This window comes from Papio anubis, chromosome 12, assembly GCF_008728515.1.
Source record: "Papio anubis isolate 15944 chromosome 12, Panubis1.0, whole genome shotgun sequence".
Taxonomy (NCBI): domain Eukaryota; kingdom Metazoa; phylum Chordata; class Mammalia; order Primates; family Cercopithecidae; genus Papio; species Papio anubis.
The window spans coordinates 26,056,858-26,079,318 of NC_044987.1; the positions used below are offsets into that span (position 1 = coordinate 26,056,858).

The 22,461-nt window shown below is 37.5% G+C and overlaps 1 protein-coding gene across 10 annotated transcripts in view; it reads right to left on the minus strand.

The window, feature by feature from the left end:
• Positions 1-22,461, minus strand: part of ATM (ATM serine/threonine kinase) — a 134,177-nt gene that overhangs the window by 66,968 nt on the left and 44,748 nt on the right. For 9 of the 10 annotated variants that reach the window (XR_004177373.1, XM_031652987.1, XM_031652991.1 and 6 more), the window contains 11 exons: positions 22,358-22,433; positions 22,113-22,243; positions 15,383-15,500; positions 13,787-13,960; positions 11,714-11,883; positions 10,123-10,369; positions 6,954-7,069; positions 5,564-5,690; positions 4,874-5,073; positions 1,917-2,091; positions 1,228-1,392 (listed from right to left, as the gene is read on the minus strand). Coding sequence is in view for 9 of the 10 variants with exons in the window: in XM_031652987.1 (XP_031508847.1) it covers positions 1,228-1,392; positions 1,917-2,091; positions 4,874-5,073; positions 5,564-5,690; positions 6,954-7,069; positions 10,123-10,369; positions 11,714-11,883; positions 13,787-13,960; positions 15,383-15,500; positions 22,113-22,243; positions 22,358-22,433 (1,699 nt within the window). In the remaining variant the exon portion in view is untranslated. The remainder of the gene's footprint in view (positions 1-1,227; positions 1,393-1,916; positions 2,092-4,873; positions 5,074-5,563; positions 5,691-6,953; positions 7,070-10,122; positions 10,370-11,713; positions 11,884-13,786; positions 13,961-15,382; positions 15,501-22,112; positions 22,244-22,357; positions 22,434-22,461) is intronic. The other variant, XM_031652990.1, reaches the window with a different exon arrangement.

The window sequence follows — 22,461 nt, forward strand, 5'->3', positions numbered from 1 at the left end:
CATTTACAGGAATGTGCCACCATGCCTAGCTAATTTTGTATTTTTAGTAGAGACGGGGTTTTGCCATGTTGGCCAGGCTGGTCTCGAACTCCTGACCTCACATGATCTGCCCGCCTCAGCCTTCCAAAGTGCTGGGATTACAGGCGTGAGCCACTGCACCCGGCCTAATCCTTTAAATTCTAATAGACTCTCTCATGGTAACACAGATTTCAAGATTGTTATAGCATACTCAACTGGAGGGAAATGCTTAAATTTCTCTTTAGTAGTATAACTCTACGTCTTAACATATTTAAATATGTTTTTATATTTACACAGTCAAATACAGACTATCATTTAAAAATTATAATTAAGATCTGTATGGAAGAATATACCTAAACATAATTTTGAGGTTTATAAAGATTAAAACTTGAAATATGCTTTCAAAAGTTAAACATTATCTCTTACACAAACATTAAATTGACATTGAAAAGATCCGATGGTAGTTTTGAGCTATTAGTGGACCTTAGGATCTTATGTGTTAAAATCAAAACTATTTTATGTCACATTCCTTGAAAACTTAAATTTGGATCTTTACCAGGAAGTTTTGATATTTATACTTTGACTTCAACACAAAGAGATACATTAAGATTCATTTTTTTATTTGTTAAGTAGGTAGATCTCATGTTATACACACATACACACACAGGTATGTGTGTATATACATATATACACATATATATCTATGTGTATATATATCTCTATGTATATATATGTATATATATCTATGAATATATATACAGTAATCAAGAATATATATACATAGAGATATATATGTATTTTTTTGAGACTGGGTCTCACTCTGTCACCCAGGCTGGAGTGCAGTGGCACAATCTTGGCTTATTGCAGCCTTGACCCCCAGGGCTCAGGTGATCCTTCCACCTGAGCTACCTCAGTAGCTGATTCTACAAGCACATACCACCATGCCCGACTAATTTTTCATAGAGACGGGGTTTTGTCATGTTGCCCAGGCTGGTCTTGAACTCCTGGGCTCAGGCAATCCTCCTGCCTCAGCCTCCCAAAAGTGCTGAGATCTTAGGCATGAGCCAACGTGCCTGGCCTACGTATATATTTTTAATCACAATTTAAAAAAAGATTCCATTTTTTACTGCTAGAGCATTACAGATTTTTAAAAAGTACTACAGTCTATGTTCTTTAATAAAAAATAGTAGATGATGAAATTTTTATTACCTCCAAGAGTGAAAAGGGTCCTCTACTGTATTTGATTTTTTGCTGAGCAATACGCAAATCCTTAAAAACAACATGGTCAGGAAAAGGATCTAAAAGCTTAATCGTGAGATAGAGGTTTTCATTATCCTTGTTATCTATCACTAAGTATTTCAACAAGTCCAATACCTAAATATAATTTAAAAAGAAAAAATTATGAGAGAAATAATTTTAAAGTAAGCCAACAAAACTTACTGTAATAAATGATAAAATCTATTAACCTAGATCAGATTAAATGTTCTAATTACGTGTAAGATACCCAGTTTTTAGTTTCCGTGTTTTCAAATAATTCAGTAACTATATAAGGTACTACTACAAGGTGGGTACTGAGGTTAAAAAAAAAAGCCAATATTAATGAAACAGTTTATATAAGTAGTAACTCGAACTGTGAACTGCCATCTCTAGTTTTGACTACCTCTATACTTCAGCATAGTAGATGAAACTATCAGGTTATTTATTAGATCAAAAGTACCAAGTGCTCTGTAATTCATTACAAAAGTTAATTCATTAAGCATATTGTTCCAATCATTTTACAAAAAAATTCTCAGTAAACTCACCAATTATACCAAGTAAACAAAAAACACTCAAATCCTTCTAACAATACTTTATAAATATATTTTAAATACCATTCTGAAGATTATTCAGAAAATTACCTGTTTCTGAACCTCCACCTGCTCATCCACAAGGGGTATAAGTGTACCAACAATAACATGAAGATGGTTTTCTAGAGCATCCTTACAGTAAGTCACTGCTGTCTGGCAAACCTGACTTAATAAGTCACAACAAAGGGAGAAGCTACGTAATGACACATCCATGATACGAGAAGGCCTAATATAGGGAGAAAACAACAACCAGTAAGTTCTGGAAAATTACTCTGAAATAAATTCATTCAGAAGTCACTTTTGTTCAGCATCTCTTAATTCTTATATGCCTTGACATAAATATTTTAATGTCTTATAAGCCAAAATGAGAAGTGACATCAGCAAAATGCAAAATAGACAGCTCTAAGCTTCCATCCTTTAACAGAAACACTGAAAAACAGGCAAACTTGTCAGAACTAATTTTGTTAGAATTCTGTAAAATAGTCAAAGGTTTACAGTAATCAAGAAAATATTGAATCAAGAAAAATGCAACTGAAAAGCAGTAGGAAAGCTTCGTGGTGACTTTGTCCTTGCCCACCCCTACCCCAGGTTGGCAACAATCACAAAAGCAGCAGCCTATATCCTCGGTGTGAGACGCTGGCTCGTGATCGTTCATGGAGCTAAGTAGATTAGTTGCAAACTATTGTATATGTCTATTCTAACCTGTCTGGAGCCAAGGGCTGATGTAAAGTGCATGGCTCTGTTTTGTTTAACCTCACACAAGCTACAAAAGATATGGGTGTTGCTTGAAACTTTGTAAGGCTGACCAACAACCTGCAGGTGCACAGGGCAAAAGATTACTGTTGAGACATACAAGAGGCTGCCTAAAGCCTAGGAGTAGCTGGAGAGAGTATTTCTTTGGGAAATTAGTGTATTCAAAAGCACCCACAGATTAGGGGGAATTTAGAAAGCCACACACATGCTCAAGATAAGACTCTTGCTCAGAAAAGACCAGAGAAGACCCTAAGCTTGTATTTGGGGCTGATCCCAAGCAATACAAGCATGGCTAAGTGTTGAAGAAGAATGCTAGCATAAAACCAATCTGCAAACACTAGGAAAAGTTTTCTCCTCTCATACTTCCTCATCCTAACACTCTTGGCTTCCAAGGAAATCTCTATCTAAACACAAGCTAAGGTACAAAGTTTTCAGTGACCACACAAGGCAAGACACAAAAGGACATATATTGTACAACTCTAGATTAAAATATCTACAATAGGCAAATTCATTGAGACAGAAAATAGGTGAGTTTCTCAATGGCCAGGAAGGGGGAAGGGGGAATGTGGAGTCATTGTGGAATGAGTAGAGAGGTTCAGTTTGAGATAATGAAAGTTTTAGATAGTGGTGATGGTTGCACAACAATGGAAATGTAATTGATGCCACTGAACTGGCCATTTAATAGCAAATTTAAAAAATTTTATGTTACATATTTTACCACAATAAAAAAGACCTTAACAAATAGAAATCTCATTAAAATCAATGGAAAAGATCAGAGATGCTAAATTGAACAACCCCAATTCTTGTTTTGTTTTTTTTCTTTTTTTTTTTTGAGACGGAGTCTTACTCTGTCGCCCAGGCTGGAGTGCAGTGGCGCAAGCTCGACTCACTGCAAGCTCCGCCTCCCAGGTTCACGCCATTCTCCTGCCTCAGCCTCCCGAGTAGCTGGGACTACAGGCGCCCGCCACCACGCCCGGCTAATTTTTTTGTATTTTTAGTAGAGACGTGGTTTCACTGTGTTAGCCAGGATGGTCTCGATCTCCTGACCTCGTGATCCACCCGCCTCGGCCTCCCAAAGTGCTGGGATTATAGGTGTGAGCCACTGCGCCCAGCTGAATAACCCCAATTCTATAGTAACATTTACTTGAGGCCATCGATAGCTAGAATATTAGTATTAAAATGTTGAAGATCCTGCTTAAGATTTCTAGAATTGGAGAAGTAGCCCTTTTTTTTTTTTTTTTTCTTATTGAATGAAAGTCTCAATCTGTTGCCCAGGCAGGAATGCAGTGGTGCAATCAAGGCTCACTGGCAGCCTCAAGCTCATGAGCTCAAGCCATCCTCCTACTTCAGCCTCCTAAGTAGCTAGAACTATAGGCGCATATGATCATACCCGGATAATTTTCTTTCTTTTTCTTTTTGAAACAAGAGTCTCACTCTGTCTCCCAGGCTGGAGTGTAGTGGCACAATCTTTGCTCACTGTAACCTGCAACCTCTGCCTCCCGAGCTCAAGCAATCCTCCCACCTCAGGCTCCAGAGTAGCTGAGACTACAGGTACGTGCCACAATCCCTGGCTAATTTTTTTAAAAATTTTTTGTAGAGATGGGGTTTCACATCATGTTGCCCTGACTGGTCTCTAACTCCTGGGCTCAAGCAATCCACCTACCCCAACCTCCCAAAGTGCTGGGATTATAGGTGTGAGCTACCACACCTAGTACTAATTTTCTTTTTTAAAAAACTTTTTAGTAGAAACGAGGTCTGCTATGTTTCCCAGGCAAGTAGTGCAATTTTTAAAAACTAATAGGTAAATATAATAGACATCTTAAAAAGCAAAATTCAGAAAGCAACACTCTGGTATCTACCTCTTAGAAGCATATAAACTTTCAATTAAAAGAACAGGATAGGCTGGGCATAGTAGCTCATGCCTGTAATCCCAGCACGTTGGGAGGCTGAAGCTGACAATTCGCTTGAGCACAGCAGTTTGAGACCACCCTGGGCAATATGGTGAAACCCTACCTCTACAAAACACACAAAAAATTAATCGGGCATGGTGGTATGCTCCTGTAGTCCCAGCTACTCAGGAAGCTGAGGAGGAAGGATAATCTGAACCCAGGAGGTTGAGGATGCAGTGAGCCATGATTGCACCCAGCCTGGGCGGACAGAGTGAGTCTTTGTCTCAAAACAAAACAAAGCAAAAAAAAAACAGGAAGAGGAGGATAGAAAGACTGCTTATATATTGGTCCGAATATGTTATTTACCTTTGGTTGATATAGTGAATCAAAGTATAAATAACATCTCGAAGAACAAACGCCCAAGCTCCTCCTAAGCCACTTTTTATATCTTTCAGTAATAAACTAACGAACAGGTGGTATATTTTAAGAATTCTGTGCTTCTTATAAACATTATTTGTTTCAGCTGCTTGCTCACATATGGCAAGAAGAATTTTCTGATAGGAATCCTAGAAAATAAATAGATTTAGTAAAAACTTGTTTAATTAGATACTCGGCTACAATAAATATATTTTATATTTTTTCTTCAAATATTTAAATACATATACATTTTATATTTAAAATAACTAACAGAATTTAGATTTGGGTTCGATACCAAGTGCAAAATGTTACATTAAGAAAATTACTATCTTCAACTATTGCCAATTTAATTTTCAGAAAGTAAACTATAATTAAATAGTATATTCCTATGAAAAAGTAAATATATTCCCTGAGCTAATATATGACTAAAGTGTCACAAGATTCTGTTCTCATATGCAACATATTTTAATTAAAGCTGACAAGTAAAATACCATTTAAACTTGTAAATGAATATTTTCCTTTTTAATTATGAGATAAATTTTTTATTTGTTTACTTTTCCTCTTTAAGATGTACTTACAAAGTTTTTTTAGCTAAAAAAGAAGGAATACTCTATTATTAAACTCATCATGTATACTTACAGGGCTTTTGGAAAGAATTTCTAAAATGCTCTTTAACTTGGTTTTATGACAATTGCTGATATAGGCAAATGTTGCTTTAATCACATGCGATGGAAAATGAGGTGGATTAGGAGCAGGATCCAAATCTCTAACAGAGTTAAGGGAAAAAATACAGTCATCATTTTAAAAAGTTTTGTTCATAGACCAGTGAATTTCCAAAATGAAAATTTAGATTTTAATAACCCCCAAATTCAAAAACTATTTTTCTACTGAAAAACTACTTTTAATAAAATCATAGATAAATATCAGAGTCCAGATATATAAATCAGATTATCTAAATACCTTTCACCCTCAATAACTTAAATAACCTTAAATGATCTTATAATGATTTTCTTAAAAAATCTTTTAAGGCAGTTCCGCAAATGAGCCTCAGTATTACTTCAGATCAGAATCAAAGCTCTATGCCAGTACTGAAAAAGCAGTATTTTAAGACATGGCAATTGACACTTATTTAGACAGCGTGAAATTACATATGTAAAAGTACTTTCTCAGATATTATTACTGTTTTATATGCCCAGCATGGTAGGGCACATGAAAAAAAAAAAAAAAAAAGAAACTAAAGCATATTTTCAAGTAGCTTACAATCACACCAGGAAAATAACTCTAATGTGCATATACAACTCAGAGACATTCACATCCAAATTAAATTGTACAGATAATAAAGCACAATAAAGAAAAGGTGAGGCTGGGCACAGTGGCTCATGCCTGTAATCCCAGGACTTTGATTGGCCAACACGGAGGAATCACTTGAGGCCAGGAGTTCGAGACCAGCCTGGGCAATATGGTGAAACCCCGTCTCTACCAAAAACATAAAAAATTAGCCAGGTGTAGTGGTGCACATCTGTTGTCCCAGCTACTCGAGAGGCTGAGGTGGAAGGAAGGATCGCTTGAGCCTGGGAGGTGGAGGTGGCAGTGGGCTGAGATTATGCCACCACACTCCAGCCTGAGCAACACAGTGAGACTCCATCTCAAAAAAAAAAAAAAAGAAAAAAGAAAAGGTGATCAAGAAAGGCAAGACCTAGATAAAGACAACTAGGAATAATGTGCATGAAGAAAAAAATTTCAAGGGACAATAGATGGCACAATGTTCAAATATTACAGAAAGACTAAGAAAAGGTTATTGGGTTGGCCAACCAAGTGGTCAATTTAGAAAGAGTAATTACTGTGGGGAGACTATGGTAAAAGAGGATAGGTAATTACCTCAATTCAAAGGTGGCTATTTTTAAAGAAACAAACTTTTTAAAAAGAGTGATGTCTATAAATTGAAATAGACATTGAAGGTGTCAACTAATAAACTTCTTTAAGAACTTGTGAAGCTACAGCTAGTTCTCTAAGTTTAAAATGTACATACCCTGAAAAGTCACAGAGGTCAGTGCTCTGACTGGCACTAGAATTTGCTGGCTCATGTAACGTCATCAATAACTCCACCACAATCTCTGGTAAGTTACTAATGAATAAATGATCGATCTGCAAGGGCACAAAATTAAAATACATCTAATATTTTATATCTTTGAACCTCAAGACAGCTCAAAAGGCATATATTACCTTATTTCCAAAATTATTCAACGATTGCAAAAGAAAATAGATGACTCAAAGTCCAAGATCTACAAGATTATAACTAACTCTACCTTTTTCTTCTATGCACCGAACCTGCAGACTAAGAGGAAAAAGTAGGAAAATCAAGCCAAACAAGGCCCCTTTAATCCAATTCTTCAATTTTACAGAATCATTTTAAATAAGACTTCAGGTCTATCATTAAGTTATGTGACCTGGTAATTTTTCTGCCAACCAAATTTCCCACTGTTCTGTAACTGCCCCTCTAACTGAATTTTACTCTTGGCTTTTTATTTGGGAATTCTTTCTCAATTACAGAACTTTACTGTTAAGAATTCCCAGTGATTGGGAATAATCTCATCTTTGTTCCCTGCATAACTTCTTCCCAGACTTCTACTTGAGTGCCATCCCAAATTCTAAGGCTAGCTGATATCCACATCCCCTTTCATCAATAGTAGAATAAAACCCTCCCCAACAGATTTGGACTTTTCATCAATCTACTTCCTACTATAGACAGGTAGCATCACAAAAGACACAAATTCTCTAAATATAAAGAATATGTCTGCTATGTTACACGTTAGTTAAATGAATGAGATTTGTGAAGTCTTAAGGGTGAATTTAACAACTTTCCAAATAAGGAATTACAGTGGTCTAAACCAAAAGGCAAATGGCTACTTTACTTAATGCATAAGGAAGTTCAAAAACATACTTCCTAATAAAAAATATTTTAGAAGGTAACAAGGAAGAAACCTAACATAAATGAGGCAGGGCAATAAGGTCTGGAGGAAGGGAACCTAAGGCCAATCCACGCTGACTTCCTAGAACGAAATCAAAAGGAAAACCCCAACTTTCCACGCTCAAGTAACGAAAGGACAAGAGGCTACTCCCTTTGCAACCCCCTCCCTTTTACGGTGGCAGATAAGAAATTGAAAGTACCTCTGACTGGTCCCCTCCTATAACTAATCAGACTGATTACGGGCTACTACTTTATTTACATAGGGTGTATACCAAGTAACCAATGGGAAACCTCTAAAGGGTATTTAAACCCCAGATTATTCTGTAACCAGGCCCTTGAGCCACTTGCTTGGGGCCAACTCCCACCCTGTGGAGTATAATTTCATTTTTGATAAATTTCTGCCTTTGTTGCTTCATTCTTTCCTTGCTTTGTGTGTTTTATACAATTTTTTTTTTTTTTTTTTTTTTGGAGACAAAGTCTCCCTCTGTTGCCCAGGCACTATCTTCGCTCACTGTTGCAGTGGCACCATCTTGGCTCACTGTAACCTCCGCCTCCTGGGTTCAAGTGATTCTCCTGATTCAGCTTCCCAAACAGCTGGGATTACAGGCACGCATCACCATACCCAGTAGAGACGGGGTTTCACCATGTTGGCCAGGTTGGTCTCGAACTCCTGTTATTTAATTTTTGCTGTTCTTCATTCTTGAGGCAAGTGTTTCAATCAAGATTGAACGTAATTACTTTTCCCTCCAAAACCTATTCAGGCTCTAAAAATTGCTGTCTTTTGGTTTGAATATATTAAAAAAGAATAGTAAGATTAAGAATGCTCAGAAGACTAAGCTGGGAGATTGAATGGGAGTGGCTAGAGGCTGACTGTCTCTCTCAAATCCCATAACCTCTGGAGTGCCTATTTCTGTTCCAGCTGTCTCTGGGAAAGGAGTCCTCAGCTCACCAATTCCCTTCAGACGGCAGACTTACAACCAGTTCTGAATAGGTCCACCTAAGCAACCGAGGAAATGCTGTTCCATTTCTTGGTTCAATATAGATAACTAGGAAACTAAAAAAAAAAGGTCCCTTGAAGTTTACCTAATATTGACCAAGTTTGGTTAGTTATCCCTTACTTATATCCAAAATAAATAAACACATAAATAAATTTGGGGTGACCACAGCTCTTTTATCTTAAAAAATTTACATGTATGTTTTAATATAAGTTGCTTCAAAAAAATTTGGAATGTATATAAATTATTATAAAACAAACGAAGCTTGTTAAATCCTTCTTTACTTGACTCCTTCTTTTGACAAAGATTTAATGAATACCCAAAATATATTACATGGTTGAGATACATCAGCCAAAAAAAAAAAAAAACAAGAGAGAGAAATGTATACCGGAGAAGACTGGTAAATAATTAACATAATTCAAAAGTAAATTATGGTCCAGCAAGGTGGCTTACACCTATAATCCCAGCACTTTGGGAGGCTGAGGTGGGAAGATCACCTGAGGTCAAGAGTTCAAGACCAGCCTGGCCAACATGGTAAAACCCCGTCTCTACTAAAAATACAAAAATTAGCTGGGTGTGGTGGCACACACCTGTAGTCCCAGCTACTTGGGTGGCTGAGGCAGGAGAATTGCTTGAACCCAGGAGACAGAGGCTTCAGTGAACTGCGATTGTGCCACTGTACTCCAGTCTAGGCAGCAGAGTGAGACTCTGCCTCAAAAACAAAAGCAAAGACAAAACAAAAAAAAAAGTAAATTGTATCATATGTTAGAAGGTAATAAGTGTCATGAAAAAACAAACAGCAGGGTATGAGAACTATAGGAATGAGGGATGGTTCTTTTTCTTGAAAAGTGGAAAGTTTGGTGAGACTGAGGAGAGAGTGAAGGTTTTCTGTACACTGTTTAGTATTCCTTGACTTTAACAACCAGTTTGCATTCGTGTATTACTGCTTTACCTGCACAAAAATGTATTTTAACTATACATTTTTAAATGGCAGAAGAAAATTATTCAGATGGTTTTTTGGGTTATTTCTAATTCGAAACATTTCTACTTAGTTAAAAGCCAATCAGAGGGAGAGAACACGACATAACCAAAAAAATTCATGGGTTGGCTATGCTAGATAATGATTACCACAAGCTAAGTTTCAATATATAAATAAGAATAAATAGCCTTAAAACTTAAAGGTTATATCTCAGATCATTCAGGGAATGAAAAGTAGATAAAAATTGAAGCCATACCTGTTTTCCCAGTAAGTTTTCACTTTTAAGCATATCATAGACCTTGATAGCAGTCTCTCTTTGCTGTGCCATCCCACTGTCTCCTGTACCCTCATAGGCAAAGTAAGGAAGAATATTTACAAGAATCTTTGGAAAGCAGTCTGTTAGAAGACTTTTCCAGTCCTCTTGAATCTGATTAGCAATGGACTTCACCTCATCAAAATGACTTCTAATCACCAGATGTGGAACCAAAACCTTATAACAAGATCTAAAAATATAAAAATGTAAAATATAGGTTATATATAACTTTTCCAAGTAAAATTTTATAAAATAGTTCTTAAAATACTGTTTTAATACCCTCAGCACTAAAGTATCACAGTTTATCCAGATTATTAAACATTCTTTAATTTTATAAATGGAAAAATTAACTAAATTCTAAATAGTCACGTTAAAAAAATAAGAAAGCTTAGAACACACAACCACAATTATGGGATTTAAAAATGGGGACCCTATTCAGTAGCACCCTTAGCATAAAGAAAAAACAAAACAATAAATAAATAAAAATGGAGACGAATTTATATTTATTTCTTCTGCATAATCAACTAATGTAAATGAAGTTGACCCTTGAAAAACATGGGTTTGAACTTACACTTGCAGATTTTTCAACCAAATGCAGATAGAAAAACAGTATTCACGGGATGTGAAAGTCTGTATATACAGAGGACTGACTTTTCATATACGTGAGTTCTGCAGGGCCAACTTGGGGACTTGAGTATGCGCAGATTTAGGCATACATTGGGAATCCTGGAATGAATCCCTCGCATATACAGAGAGATGACTATATTGTTCTTGCCAAAATGAATGAACCATAAGGACCACTAAATTTACTTCTGTAGGAATATCCTTATTAAAGGAAGTTACCTACATACAACTCATGATCTATTAGAAAGCTCTATTAGGATGGGCCTGAAACTCAGTCTGTGATCTACTACATGTAAAATGCATAGCAAAGTCCATAACGCAGAGCATGCTCAACAAATATGAGATGCCCTCCCATCATCCTGATACCTAAACATTACTTTTTGGTTGTTTCAAACCTCTCCACTTTCAAATTTTTCTTCTACGGAGTTAAAGTTAGCAAAATAAAAGTTTTACATTAAGTTTCTAACTCTAATAGAAGTAATGACTAAACGGCCTATAGTCAAGCAACAGAAAAGAAAAACAGGCAGAAATAATCAGCTACTAGTAATCTACCTTCAATCTTTTCCAAAGGAAAGATGATCAAATATCAAAGCCGAAAGGGAACTGAAAGATCTCCTTGTGTAACTTCCTTACTTTACATATTAAAAAACCAAGGCACAGAGGGTCTTTATGTGGTTTGACCAAAGTCACATAGCTGGTTGTTGGCACAGCTAGGACCAGATCTGAAGTCCAGTGACTCCTTTCAATACATTCTTATTAAAAGAAGCTGTCCCGCTTCTCATACTATGTAGCCTCCCACACACACGTGTGTATGGGTATGGTATGTGTGGTGCTGGTGATAGGGACTTGCTAAATATTGTTAACTAATTTTAAATTAAACAAATTTCACATATGTCATGTATAAACTTACCTATAGAAATCCTCAATATTTGTGTAGTTTAATAAAATAAAAGGAAAAGAAGATAAGTTGTATTCAGTATCTTGAAGATTTAGCCATTCCAAAACCAGATAATCTAAATGAGATGCCATAAAGTCTTCTAAACATCTATATCCAAAAGTTTCAGAAACTTTCTCTAAAACCTGCACGAACCAAAAAGTCAATGTGTTAAGAAAAATGAAAAAATAAATCATTTAAATGCTTGTTAATATTATTTAGAGTAAGACCTAGAAACAACATTCATTTAATTTTTCTTAATTTCCTCATCTATGAGATGGGAATAATAATTAAGAAAATGTACTCAACTGGCACAGTATCTGACACATAGCAAACCCTTAATAAATGTTAAGTAAATAAAAACATAAAACTATGCAAAAAACATAAAAAGAGTTTCCAACATTTGGTTATACTTAAAGGAAGATTTAATGTAAGATTACTGGCCAGGCATGGTGGTTCACACCTGTAATCCCAATGCTTTGGGAGTCTGAGGAGGGAGGGTTGCTTAAGCCCAAGAGTTCAAGACCAGCTTGGGCAACACAGCAAGAGCCTGTCTGTACAAAAAATTAGCCAGGTGCCTGTAGTCCAAGCTACTCAGGAGGCTGAGGCAGGAGAATGGCATGAACCCGGGAGGCAGAGCTTGCAGTGAGCAGAGATCGCACCACTGCACTCCAGCCTGGGCGACAGAGTGAGACTCCGTCTCAAAAAAAAATAAAAATAAAAAAATAAAAAAATTAGCCAGGTGTGGTGGTACATGCCTGTAGTCCCATCTACTCAGGAGGCTTGGGAGGATTGCTTGAGCCCAGGAGGTCAAGACTACAGTGAGCCATGATTGCATCACTGCACTCCAGCCTGGGTGACAGAGTGAGACCCTGTCTTTCAAAATAAATAAATAAATAAATAAATATAAAGAAATAAATAAAAATAAAATAAAATTATTCCTCTCAGGCTTAAATCCAAATAAGGAAAATCCAAACAATACATACCACTTATGATTATTAGGTAATGTACTTGTATACTTTTAAGAAACACCGCACAAGTCTTATACTGAGAGGTAAAAGGCTAACTGATTATAGGTTGGCTTACTACAAAGCACCACGGAAACTATGCTGGTAGAATGTTAACTGGCATATCATCAGTCCACTGACCTACCACTGATTTATCGCATAAAAATTTGCAATGGAAAGGCCTGGAACTTCCTAAACCATAAATGCTGAGGGGATGGAAAAGAGAGGGGGCCAACATTCTATAATACTGTGCTGATGTAGTAATTACAAGGCTTGGACCCTAGTCCTTCTCCCCTGATAATTGAACTTAAAAGCCTGATAGTTCTAAAATTTGACTTCTGGCCCTGCCAGATCCCAATGTGCTGCCCCAGAATCTACCGGGCGAAACACCTATATTGCTCTTGTCTCCATGTGTTTCCCTCAATAAATACTATTTCCAAAAGCTGGTCAGTCTGGTGGACAAGTCATTCACTCTTGTTAGTTCAATGAAAGCCTTGTGAAATGCTCTTAAATGGAATGTAAGAAACAACAGTGCATACACATAAATACACCATTTGAATAGTTTTTATATAACTGCTTTCCAATATTCCCAACCTGAAAAATAAAACTGTTTCCTAGTCTTAAATAAGTGCCGCTTAGAAAATCTACCTTTGGCCAGGCGCGGTGGCTCAAGCCTATAATCCCAGCACTTTGGGAGGCCGAGACGGGCGGATCACGAGGTCAGGAGATCGAGACCATCCTGGCGAACACGGTGAAACCCCTGTCTCTACTAAAAAAATACAAAAAAAACTAGCCGGGCGAGGTGGCGGGCGCCTGTAGTCCCAGCTACTCGGGGAGGCTGAGGCAGGAAAATGGCGTAAACCCAGGAGGCGGAGCTTGCAGTGAGCTGAGATCCGGCCACTGCACTCCAGCCTGGGCGACAGAGCCAGACTCCATCTCAAAAAAAAAAAAAAAGAAAAAAAAAGAAAATCTACCTTTAACTTTTTAAATTATTTCACAGTGACCTAAAGAAGCTTATAATAAAATACTCATCCACATATACCTTTTTCACAAGGTGAGGTTCTAATCCATTCTCCTTCACAGATTTACATAGGGCAAACAAAGCCTGTTTTTCACAGATAGGGCTACAGGATAAAACCACAGCTATCAACATCAGTAAAACAGATTTTCTATTATAAATTTCATCCAAAGGTTCAGGGTTCTCAGCACTATGGGACTTAAAAAGAAATTAAAAAAAAAAAAAATGTAATGTAAAATGTAAATGCTTAACAATCAATTATAAAATCCCAACTGAACTCCAGATTTTTTGACTAGCTATACACATTTAAAAAACCTCCTACTCACTAATCCTAGTTCTGTCTTTCGGTACAAGAAAGTGTAAGGACCAATACTTTTGCTAAATCACAAGCACTGACATGTTTAAAAACAATTATGAGCTTTCCACTAAGTCAATTCCTTCACCCATTTTTTATAAGACACAGATCTATAATATCCTGGCAAAAAATCTTTTACTTTACTCAGAACCAAAGCAAACATTATAGTTATCCTCTAAAAAATACAGAAACATTTAATAACTGAAACAGCATAATTGGATTGCTTGTAACACAAAGGAAATTTGTTTGGGGGATGGATACCCCATTCTCCATGATGTGATTATTTCACATTGTATACCTGTATCAAAACATCTCATGTACTCCTCAAATACATACATATATACACCTACTATGCACTCATAAAAATTAAAAAATCTAAAAATAAAGCAAAAAGTATAAAAGATCCAAGTTCTTGTATCAACTTTGTTCATGACAATATGCTTCTGTTAATGCAGTATAAGACAGAGTTAGCCTTTTTTGATAACTGTAATACAATGTTGATTCATACTATAATCTCAAGATACAAAACTTCTTAGGTCTTTTTCTAAATGAATTGCTGTGAGATCAGTATTTTCCCATTTTGCAGATGACAGGCTGCTTTAAAATGTATAATATACATTATCTCATTAGATTTTATGTTATTTACACTTATCTTTCTAATCTATTGAAATTCTTTTCTAAACTCACATTCTTTCAATTGTCCCTTTCAATTTCCTGCTATCACAGATTTGACAGTTATTTAACTATCTTAAATACTTGTAAGAAACAAATCAGGGCATAAATAAACGAAAAAATTTGAACCCTAAGATAATCATTACCATAATAAGTATATTATTCTACAGAAATGTGAAATATCACAAGTTTCACTGTAAACACCACAATGATTTGATCTTGTGTGAGATTCTTCTCCTCAATCCATTTCTTCCCATTGTCACCTGTTCCCTTAATTAGCTTTTAATCAGATCACATATGAAAGGATTTTTAAAATAAAAAAGGAAGTCATTTATACTCCCATTTTGGGTTTCTCCATAAAAATGCTAAACCAAAAGAAATATATTAAGTTAAACCAAAAGAAATTTCTATGATTTGACCCATTGTGACCTAGAAATAATGCAGTTTCATTCAATTCATACACTTGTTTTAGAGCAGCTTTATACTGTAAACTACTGCATTATAAACTCTCTTATGCCAAATTTGGTAAAGTAATTTCTGGGATATTCATAGCAAGCATATGATAACAGCAAATACATGTTACTTAAAATTACCATTTCTCTCATTCCTTCCTGAGCTTTCAGGTATGCATTTTCAAAAGCTGTTTGCTGAAGCCTCAAAGGAAGTGCTTTCAGTAATGTGGAAGAATCTCCCTTCGTGTCCTGGAACAATCTTAAAACAAGCAAACCAACAAACAAAAAGTGAAATAATTTTTAAATTTCAAACCCTACTTGACAAAACATATTCCAGAATAAAAATAAATCACTCTGTGAGACATAATAACATACCAGCTCTTTCTTAAAGACTAATAAAACCTGAGTTTATTTAAAGAAGTTCAGACTAGCAGCTTAGTATTAAGGTCTTGAATACAAAATCTATTTTCTCCTAGAATTGAAGAGGGTCTCAAAATATATTTTAACTATTGCTCAAATTTGAGCGCACTGAACTCAAACTAGCCAGAAGAGATCAACTGTTCTCTGGCAAAACACCAGTTAGTTGAGTCCACAGATTCCATTGTCAACCTGCTCTAATATTTAATCACTCTGAAAGTGGGTAAGTTAATGTTTTCATGTACCATCTAAATTTTGTTTTATGTGATGGAAAAAAGTTGATCAGTACACCTTTTGTGTAATAGCCACATATTTAAGGATAACTCTTTAATCAACTTTGTCTTTTATCCTTTTTTAGTAATCGAAGCTTTTATAATTGTTTATGTTCCTCTGATTCTTCTAGTTTCTCTCACTGCTCTTAAAATAGCTGAACATTAGGTATCTGCTATCGTCTGAATGTTTAACCCCTCCAAATGTCATGTTGAAATCTGATCCCCATTAGGTTATGCCTAATGGGAAGTATCTGAGTCATGGGGGCAGATCCCTCACAAACAGATTAAGGCCTGAGGGTAAGGAATGAGAGAGTTCTCACTATTCAGTTCCCACAAGAGCTGGTTATTTAAAAAAAAAAAAAAAAAAAAAAGAGCCTGGCATGGCCTTCCCTGCCTCCACCCTTGCTTCCTCTCTCACCATGTGATCTCTGCACACACTGATTCCTCTTTGCCTTCTGCCATGAGTCTGAGGCCCTTACCAGATGTAGATGCCATATGCCAAATAAACCTCTTTTCTTTATAAATACCCAGCCTCAGGTATTCCTTTATAGCAACACAAAGGGACTAAGACAAAATCTAACAAGTGTAAAAAAAAAAAAAAAGAATGCTACTTGCATGTCATTCTTGAATTTATACTTTTTGAATCTTCAATTTTTCTCAATGCCACCACTACACTGCTGCCTTATTACATTCAACTCAGTCTTATGTTACCTCAGTCCTTAAAGTTCAGCATACATTTGCTATCTTTTATCTGTGAAATTCAATAAGGACTTGAACTACTAAACATACTCATGAGAAATCCTTACAATGCATTATGGTCTTACTAAAAAGAGTTCCAAACCTGAGGAGCTAGACATAAAATCTAGTTTATGAAAACATTACTGTCAGCATATTCAAATACTGAAATACTAGTTTTAATACTTTACGTGACTGCTGAACAATATAGTGATCTTTTATTATTGATCACTTACATTTGAACAGTAAAGTTACTCAAATGATTTTCAGCTTTTTTTTCAAGTACATTCATTTATTTTAAAACAGTTATTGGATACCTATCACATGCCAAGTATTGTTTTAGGTGCTAAAAATACAACAATGAACAGAACAGACAAAAACCAGTGCCTTTTAGGAACATATATACTAGTGGAATAGGGAGAAGTAAATATATTAAAATATGTTTCAAGTTATCATAAATGCTAAAGAAAAATAAAACAAGGGAATAGCAAGATGGCAAAATAGGAACAGCTCTGGTCTGCAGCTCCCAGCGAGATCAGCGCAGAAGGTGGTGATTTCTGCATTTCCAACTGAGGTACCTGGTTCATCTCACTGGAACTGGTTAGACAGTGGGTGCAGCCCACGGAGGGAGAGCCGAAGCAGGGTGGGGTGTAGCCTCACCCAGGAAGCGCAAGGGGTCAGGGAACTCCCTCCCCTAGCCAAGGGAAGCCGTGAGAGGCTATGCTGTGAGGAACTGTGGATCCCGGCCCAGATACTATGCTTTTCCCATGGTCTTTGCAACCAGCAGACCAGGAGATTCCCTTGGGTGCCTACACCACCAGGGCCCTGGGTTTCAAGCGCAAAGCTGGGCAGCCATTTGGGCAGACACTGAGCTAGCTGGAGGAGTTTTTTTTCATATCCCGGTGGCACCTGGAACGCCAGCAAGACAGACCCATTCACTCCCCTGGAAAAGGGGCTGAAGCCAGGGAGCGGAGTGGTCTAGACCAGCGGATCCCACCTCCATGGAGCCCAGGAAGTTAAGATTCACTGGCTTGAAATTCTCGCTGCCAGCACAACAGTCTGAAATTGACCTAGGATGCTGGAGCTTGGTGGGGGGAGGGGCATCTGCAATTACTGAGGCTTTAGTAGGATGTCTTCCCCTCACAGTATAAACAAAGCCACTGGGAAGTTCGAACTGGGCGAATAGTGCCACAAAGCCACTGTACCCAGACTGCCTCTCTAGATTCCTCCTCTCAGGGCAGGGTATCTCTGAAAGACAGGCAGCAGCCCCAGTCAGGGGCTTATAGATAAAACTCCCATCTTCCTGACACAGAGCACCGGGGGAAGGGGCGGATGTGGGCGCAGCTTCAGCAGACTTAAACATCCCTGCCTGCCAGCTCTGAAGAGAGCAGTGGATCTCCCAGCACAGCGCTTGAGCTCTGCTAAGGGACAGGCTGCCTCCTCAAGTGGGTCCCTGACCCCCACCAATGCCTCCTGACTGGGAGACACCTCCCAGCAGGGGTCGATAGACACCTCATACAGGAGAGCTCCGGATGCCATCTGGCGGGTGCCCCTCTGGGACAAACTTTCCCAGAGGAAGGAACAGGCAGCAATCTTTGCTGTTCTGCAGCCTCCACTGGTGATACCCAGGCAAACAGGGTCTGGACTAGACCTCCAGCAAACTCCCGCAGACCTGCAGCAGAGGGGCCTGACTGTAAAAAGGAAAACTAATAAACAGAAAGGAATAGCATCAACATCAACAAAACGGACATCCACACAGAAACGCCATCCAAAGGTCACCAACATCAAAGACCAAAGGTAGATAAATCCACGAAGATGAGGAAAAACCAGCGCAAAAAGGCTGAAAATTCCAAAAACCAGAATGCCTCTTCTGCTTCAAAGTATCACAACTTCTTGCCAGCAAGGGAACAAAACTGGACGGAAAATGGGTTTGATGAACTGACAGGAGTAGGCTTCGGAAGGTGGGTAATAACAAACTCCTCCAAGCTAAAGGAGCATGTTCTAACCCAATGCAAGGAAGCTAAGAACCTTGAAAAAAGGTTAGAGGAATGGCTAACTAAAATAACCAGTTTAGAAAAGAACATAAATGACCTGATGGAGCTGACAAACACAGCACGAGAACTTCATGAAGCATTCACAAGTATCAACAGCTTCTGAATCAATCAAGGAGAATAAAGGATATCAGAGACTGAAGATCCACTTACTGAAATAAAGCATGAAGACAAGATTAGAGAAAAAAGAATGAAAAGGAATGAACAAAGCCTCCAAGAAATATGGGAGTATGTGAAAAGACCAAATCTACGTTTGAGTGGTGTACCTGAAAGTGATGGGGAGAACGGAATCAAGTTGGAAAACACTCTTCAGGATATTATCAGAACTTCCCCAACCTAGCGAGACAGGCCAACATTCAAATTCAAGAAATACACAGACCACCACAAAGACATTCCTCGAGAAGAGCAATCCCAAGACACATACTCATCATATTCACCAAGGTTGAAATGAAGGAAAAAATGTTAAGGGCAGGCAGAGAGAAAGGTCGAGTTACCCATGAAGGGAAGCCCATCAGATTAACAGTGGATCTCTCAGCAGAAACTTTACAAGCCAGAAAAGAGTGGGGGCCAATATTCAACACTCTTAAAGAAAAGAATTTTCCACCCAGAATTTCATATCCAGCCAAACTAAGCTTCATAACCAGAGGAGAAATAAAATCCTTTACAGACAAGCAAATGCTGAGAGATTCTGTCACCACCAGGCCTGCCTTACAAGAGCTCCTGAAGGGAGAACTAAATATGGAAAGGAAAAACCGGTACTGGCCACTAGAAAAACATACCAAACTGTAAAGACCATCGACACTATGAAGAAACTGCATCAACTAATGGGCAAAATAACCAGCTAGCATCATAATGACAGGATCAAATTCACACATAACAATATTAACCTTAAATGTAAATGGGCTAAATGTCCCAGTTAAAAGACACAGACTGGCAAATTGGATAGAGTCAAGACCTATCAGTGTGCTGTATTCAGGAGACCCATCTCATATGCAAAGACACACATAGGCTCAAAATAAAGGGATGGAGGAATATTTACCAAGCAAATGGAAAAAAAAAAAAAAAAGCAAGGGTTGCAATCCTAGTCTCTGATAAAACAAACATCCAACAAAGATCAAAAATGACAAAGAAGGGCATTAGATAATGGTACAGGGATCAATGCAACAAGAAGTACTAACCATTCTAAATATATATGCACCCAATACAGGAGCACCCAGATGCATAAAGCAAGTTCTTAGAGACATACAAAGAGACTTAGACTCCCACACAATAATAGCGGGAGACTTTAACACCCCACTGTCAATATTAGACAGATCAATGAGACAGAAAATTAACAAGGATATTCAGGACTTGAACTGAGCTCTGGACCAAGCAGACCTAAGAGACATCTACAGAACTCTCCACTCCAAATCAACAGAGTAATATACATTCTTCTCAGCACCACATCACACTTATTCTAAAATTGACCACATAATTGAAAGCAAAACACTCCTTAGCAAATGCAAAAGCAAGGAAATCATAACAAACAGTCTCTAAGATCACAGTGCAATCAAATTAGAACTCAGGATTACGAAACACTCAAAATCGCACAACTACATGGAATCTGAACAACCTGCTCCTGAATGACTACTGGATAAATAACGAAATGAAGGCAGAAATAAGTAAGTTCTTTGAAACCAATGAAAACAAAGACACAATGTACCAGAATCTCTGGGACACAGCTAAAGCAGTGTTTAGAGGGAAATTTATAGCCCTACATGCCCACAGGACAAAGTGGGAAAGATCTGAAATTGACACCCTAACATCACAATTAAAAGAACTAGAGAAGCGAGAGCAAACAAATTCAAAAGCTAGCAGGAGACGAGAAATAACTAAGATCAGAGCTGAAGTGAAGGAGATAGAGACAAAAAAAACCTTTCGAAAAAATCAATCCAGGAGCTGGTTTTTTGAAAAGATTAACAAAATAGACCGCCAGCAAGACTAATAAAGAAGAGAGAAGAATCAAATAGACACAATAAAAAATGATAAAGGGGATAATACCACTAATCCCACAGAAATACAAACTACCATCAGAGAATACTATACATGCCTCTACGCAAATAAACTAGAAAATCTAGAAGAAACTGATAAATTCCTAGACACATACAACCTCCCAAGACTAAACCAGGAAGAAGTCGAATCCCTGAATGACCAATAACGAGTTCTGAAATTGAGGCAATAATTAATAGCCTATCAACCAAAAAAACCCCAGGACCAGATGGATTCACAGCTGATTTCTACCAGAGGTACAAAAAGGAGCTGGTACCATTCCTTTTGAAACTATTCCAAACAACAGAAAAAGAGGGACTCCTCCCTAACTCATTTTATGATGCCAGTATCATCCTGATACCAAAACCTGGCAGAGACACAACAAAAAAAGAAAATTTCAGGCCAATATCCGTGATGAACATCCGTGCGAAAATCCTCAATAAAATACTGGCAAACTGAATCCAGCACATCAAAATGCTTATCCACCACTATCAAGTCAGCTTCATCCCTGGGATACAAGGCTGATTCAACATATGCAAATCAATAAACATAAGCCATCTCATAAACAGAACCAATTACAAAAACTACATGATTAAAGGCTCGTGCCTGTAATCCCAGCACTTTGGGAGGCCGAGGCAGGTGGATCACCTGAGTTCAGGAGTTCGAGACCAGCCTGGCCAACATGGCGAAACCCCATCTCTACTAAAAATACAAAAATTAGCTGGGTGTGGTGGCAGGCACCTATAATCCCAGCTACTCAGGAGGCTGAGGCAGGACAATTGCTTGAAATGAGGAGGTGGAGGCTGCAGTGAGCCGAGATCGCGCCATTGCACTCCAGCCTGGGAGACATGAGCAAAACTCCGCCTCAAAAAAAAAAAAAAAAAAAAAAGAATGAAATTATTATATGTTTATTCCAGTACTCAAATATAAAAGATCCTCATGATAGAATCCTTCTAGTGCTTCACTGGATGTTCACTCAAGTAAATATAATTGTAATTAGCACAATGTAAAATGTGCTAATTATCATTTTATAAACTCACATAAAATCACAGTAATTTCCAAACAGTCCGTATCTCCTGTACGTGGTAGTAGACACACGTCACTCAAGTCAACCACTTGTTAGCTCTGTGGCATAAGCAAGTTACTTTACCTCACTAAGTCACAGTTTTCATTTATAAATTGAAGGAAATAATAGAATCTAAGTTACAGAAGTGTAAGAATTAAGAATAAACATAAATGCCAGGCACACTGTATATACTCAACAAGTGTTAGCTATTTTTAACATCTCAACTGTGAGCTGTTACTATGTAAGACATTCCACTGCTATCTGCAGCATTCCAAATACTTCATGAATATCTGACCCATTACCTATTGATTGACTCTGCAGCCAACATTCGAACTCGGTGATGATTATCAGCAAGAAATTGTGTAAATACTTCGTTTACAGGAAAGTCTTTTCCCATTACATTAAGAATGGCCCATTTTGAATAAGGATCGGCCTATGGGAAAAGAACTGAGGTTAAATACGAAATAGAGAAAAATTACTCATTAACAAACAAAAACTGCTTTAAATTTTTCAATGAAGATCTTACTAATAAAATGTAAAAACTCACCTCAAGCAAAGTTTTAAGGCAGTTTACTAGGGCCATTCTTACAGAGAATGTACATTTCCTCTCCTTTGTTAGATGCCTGAAATCAAGTAAGTTTTCCAAAGTTA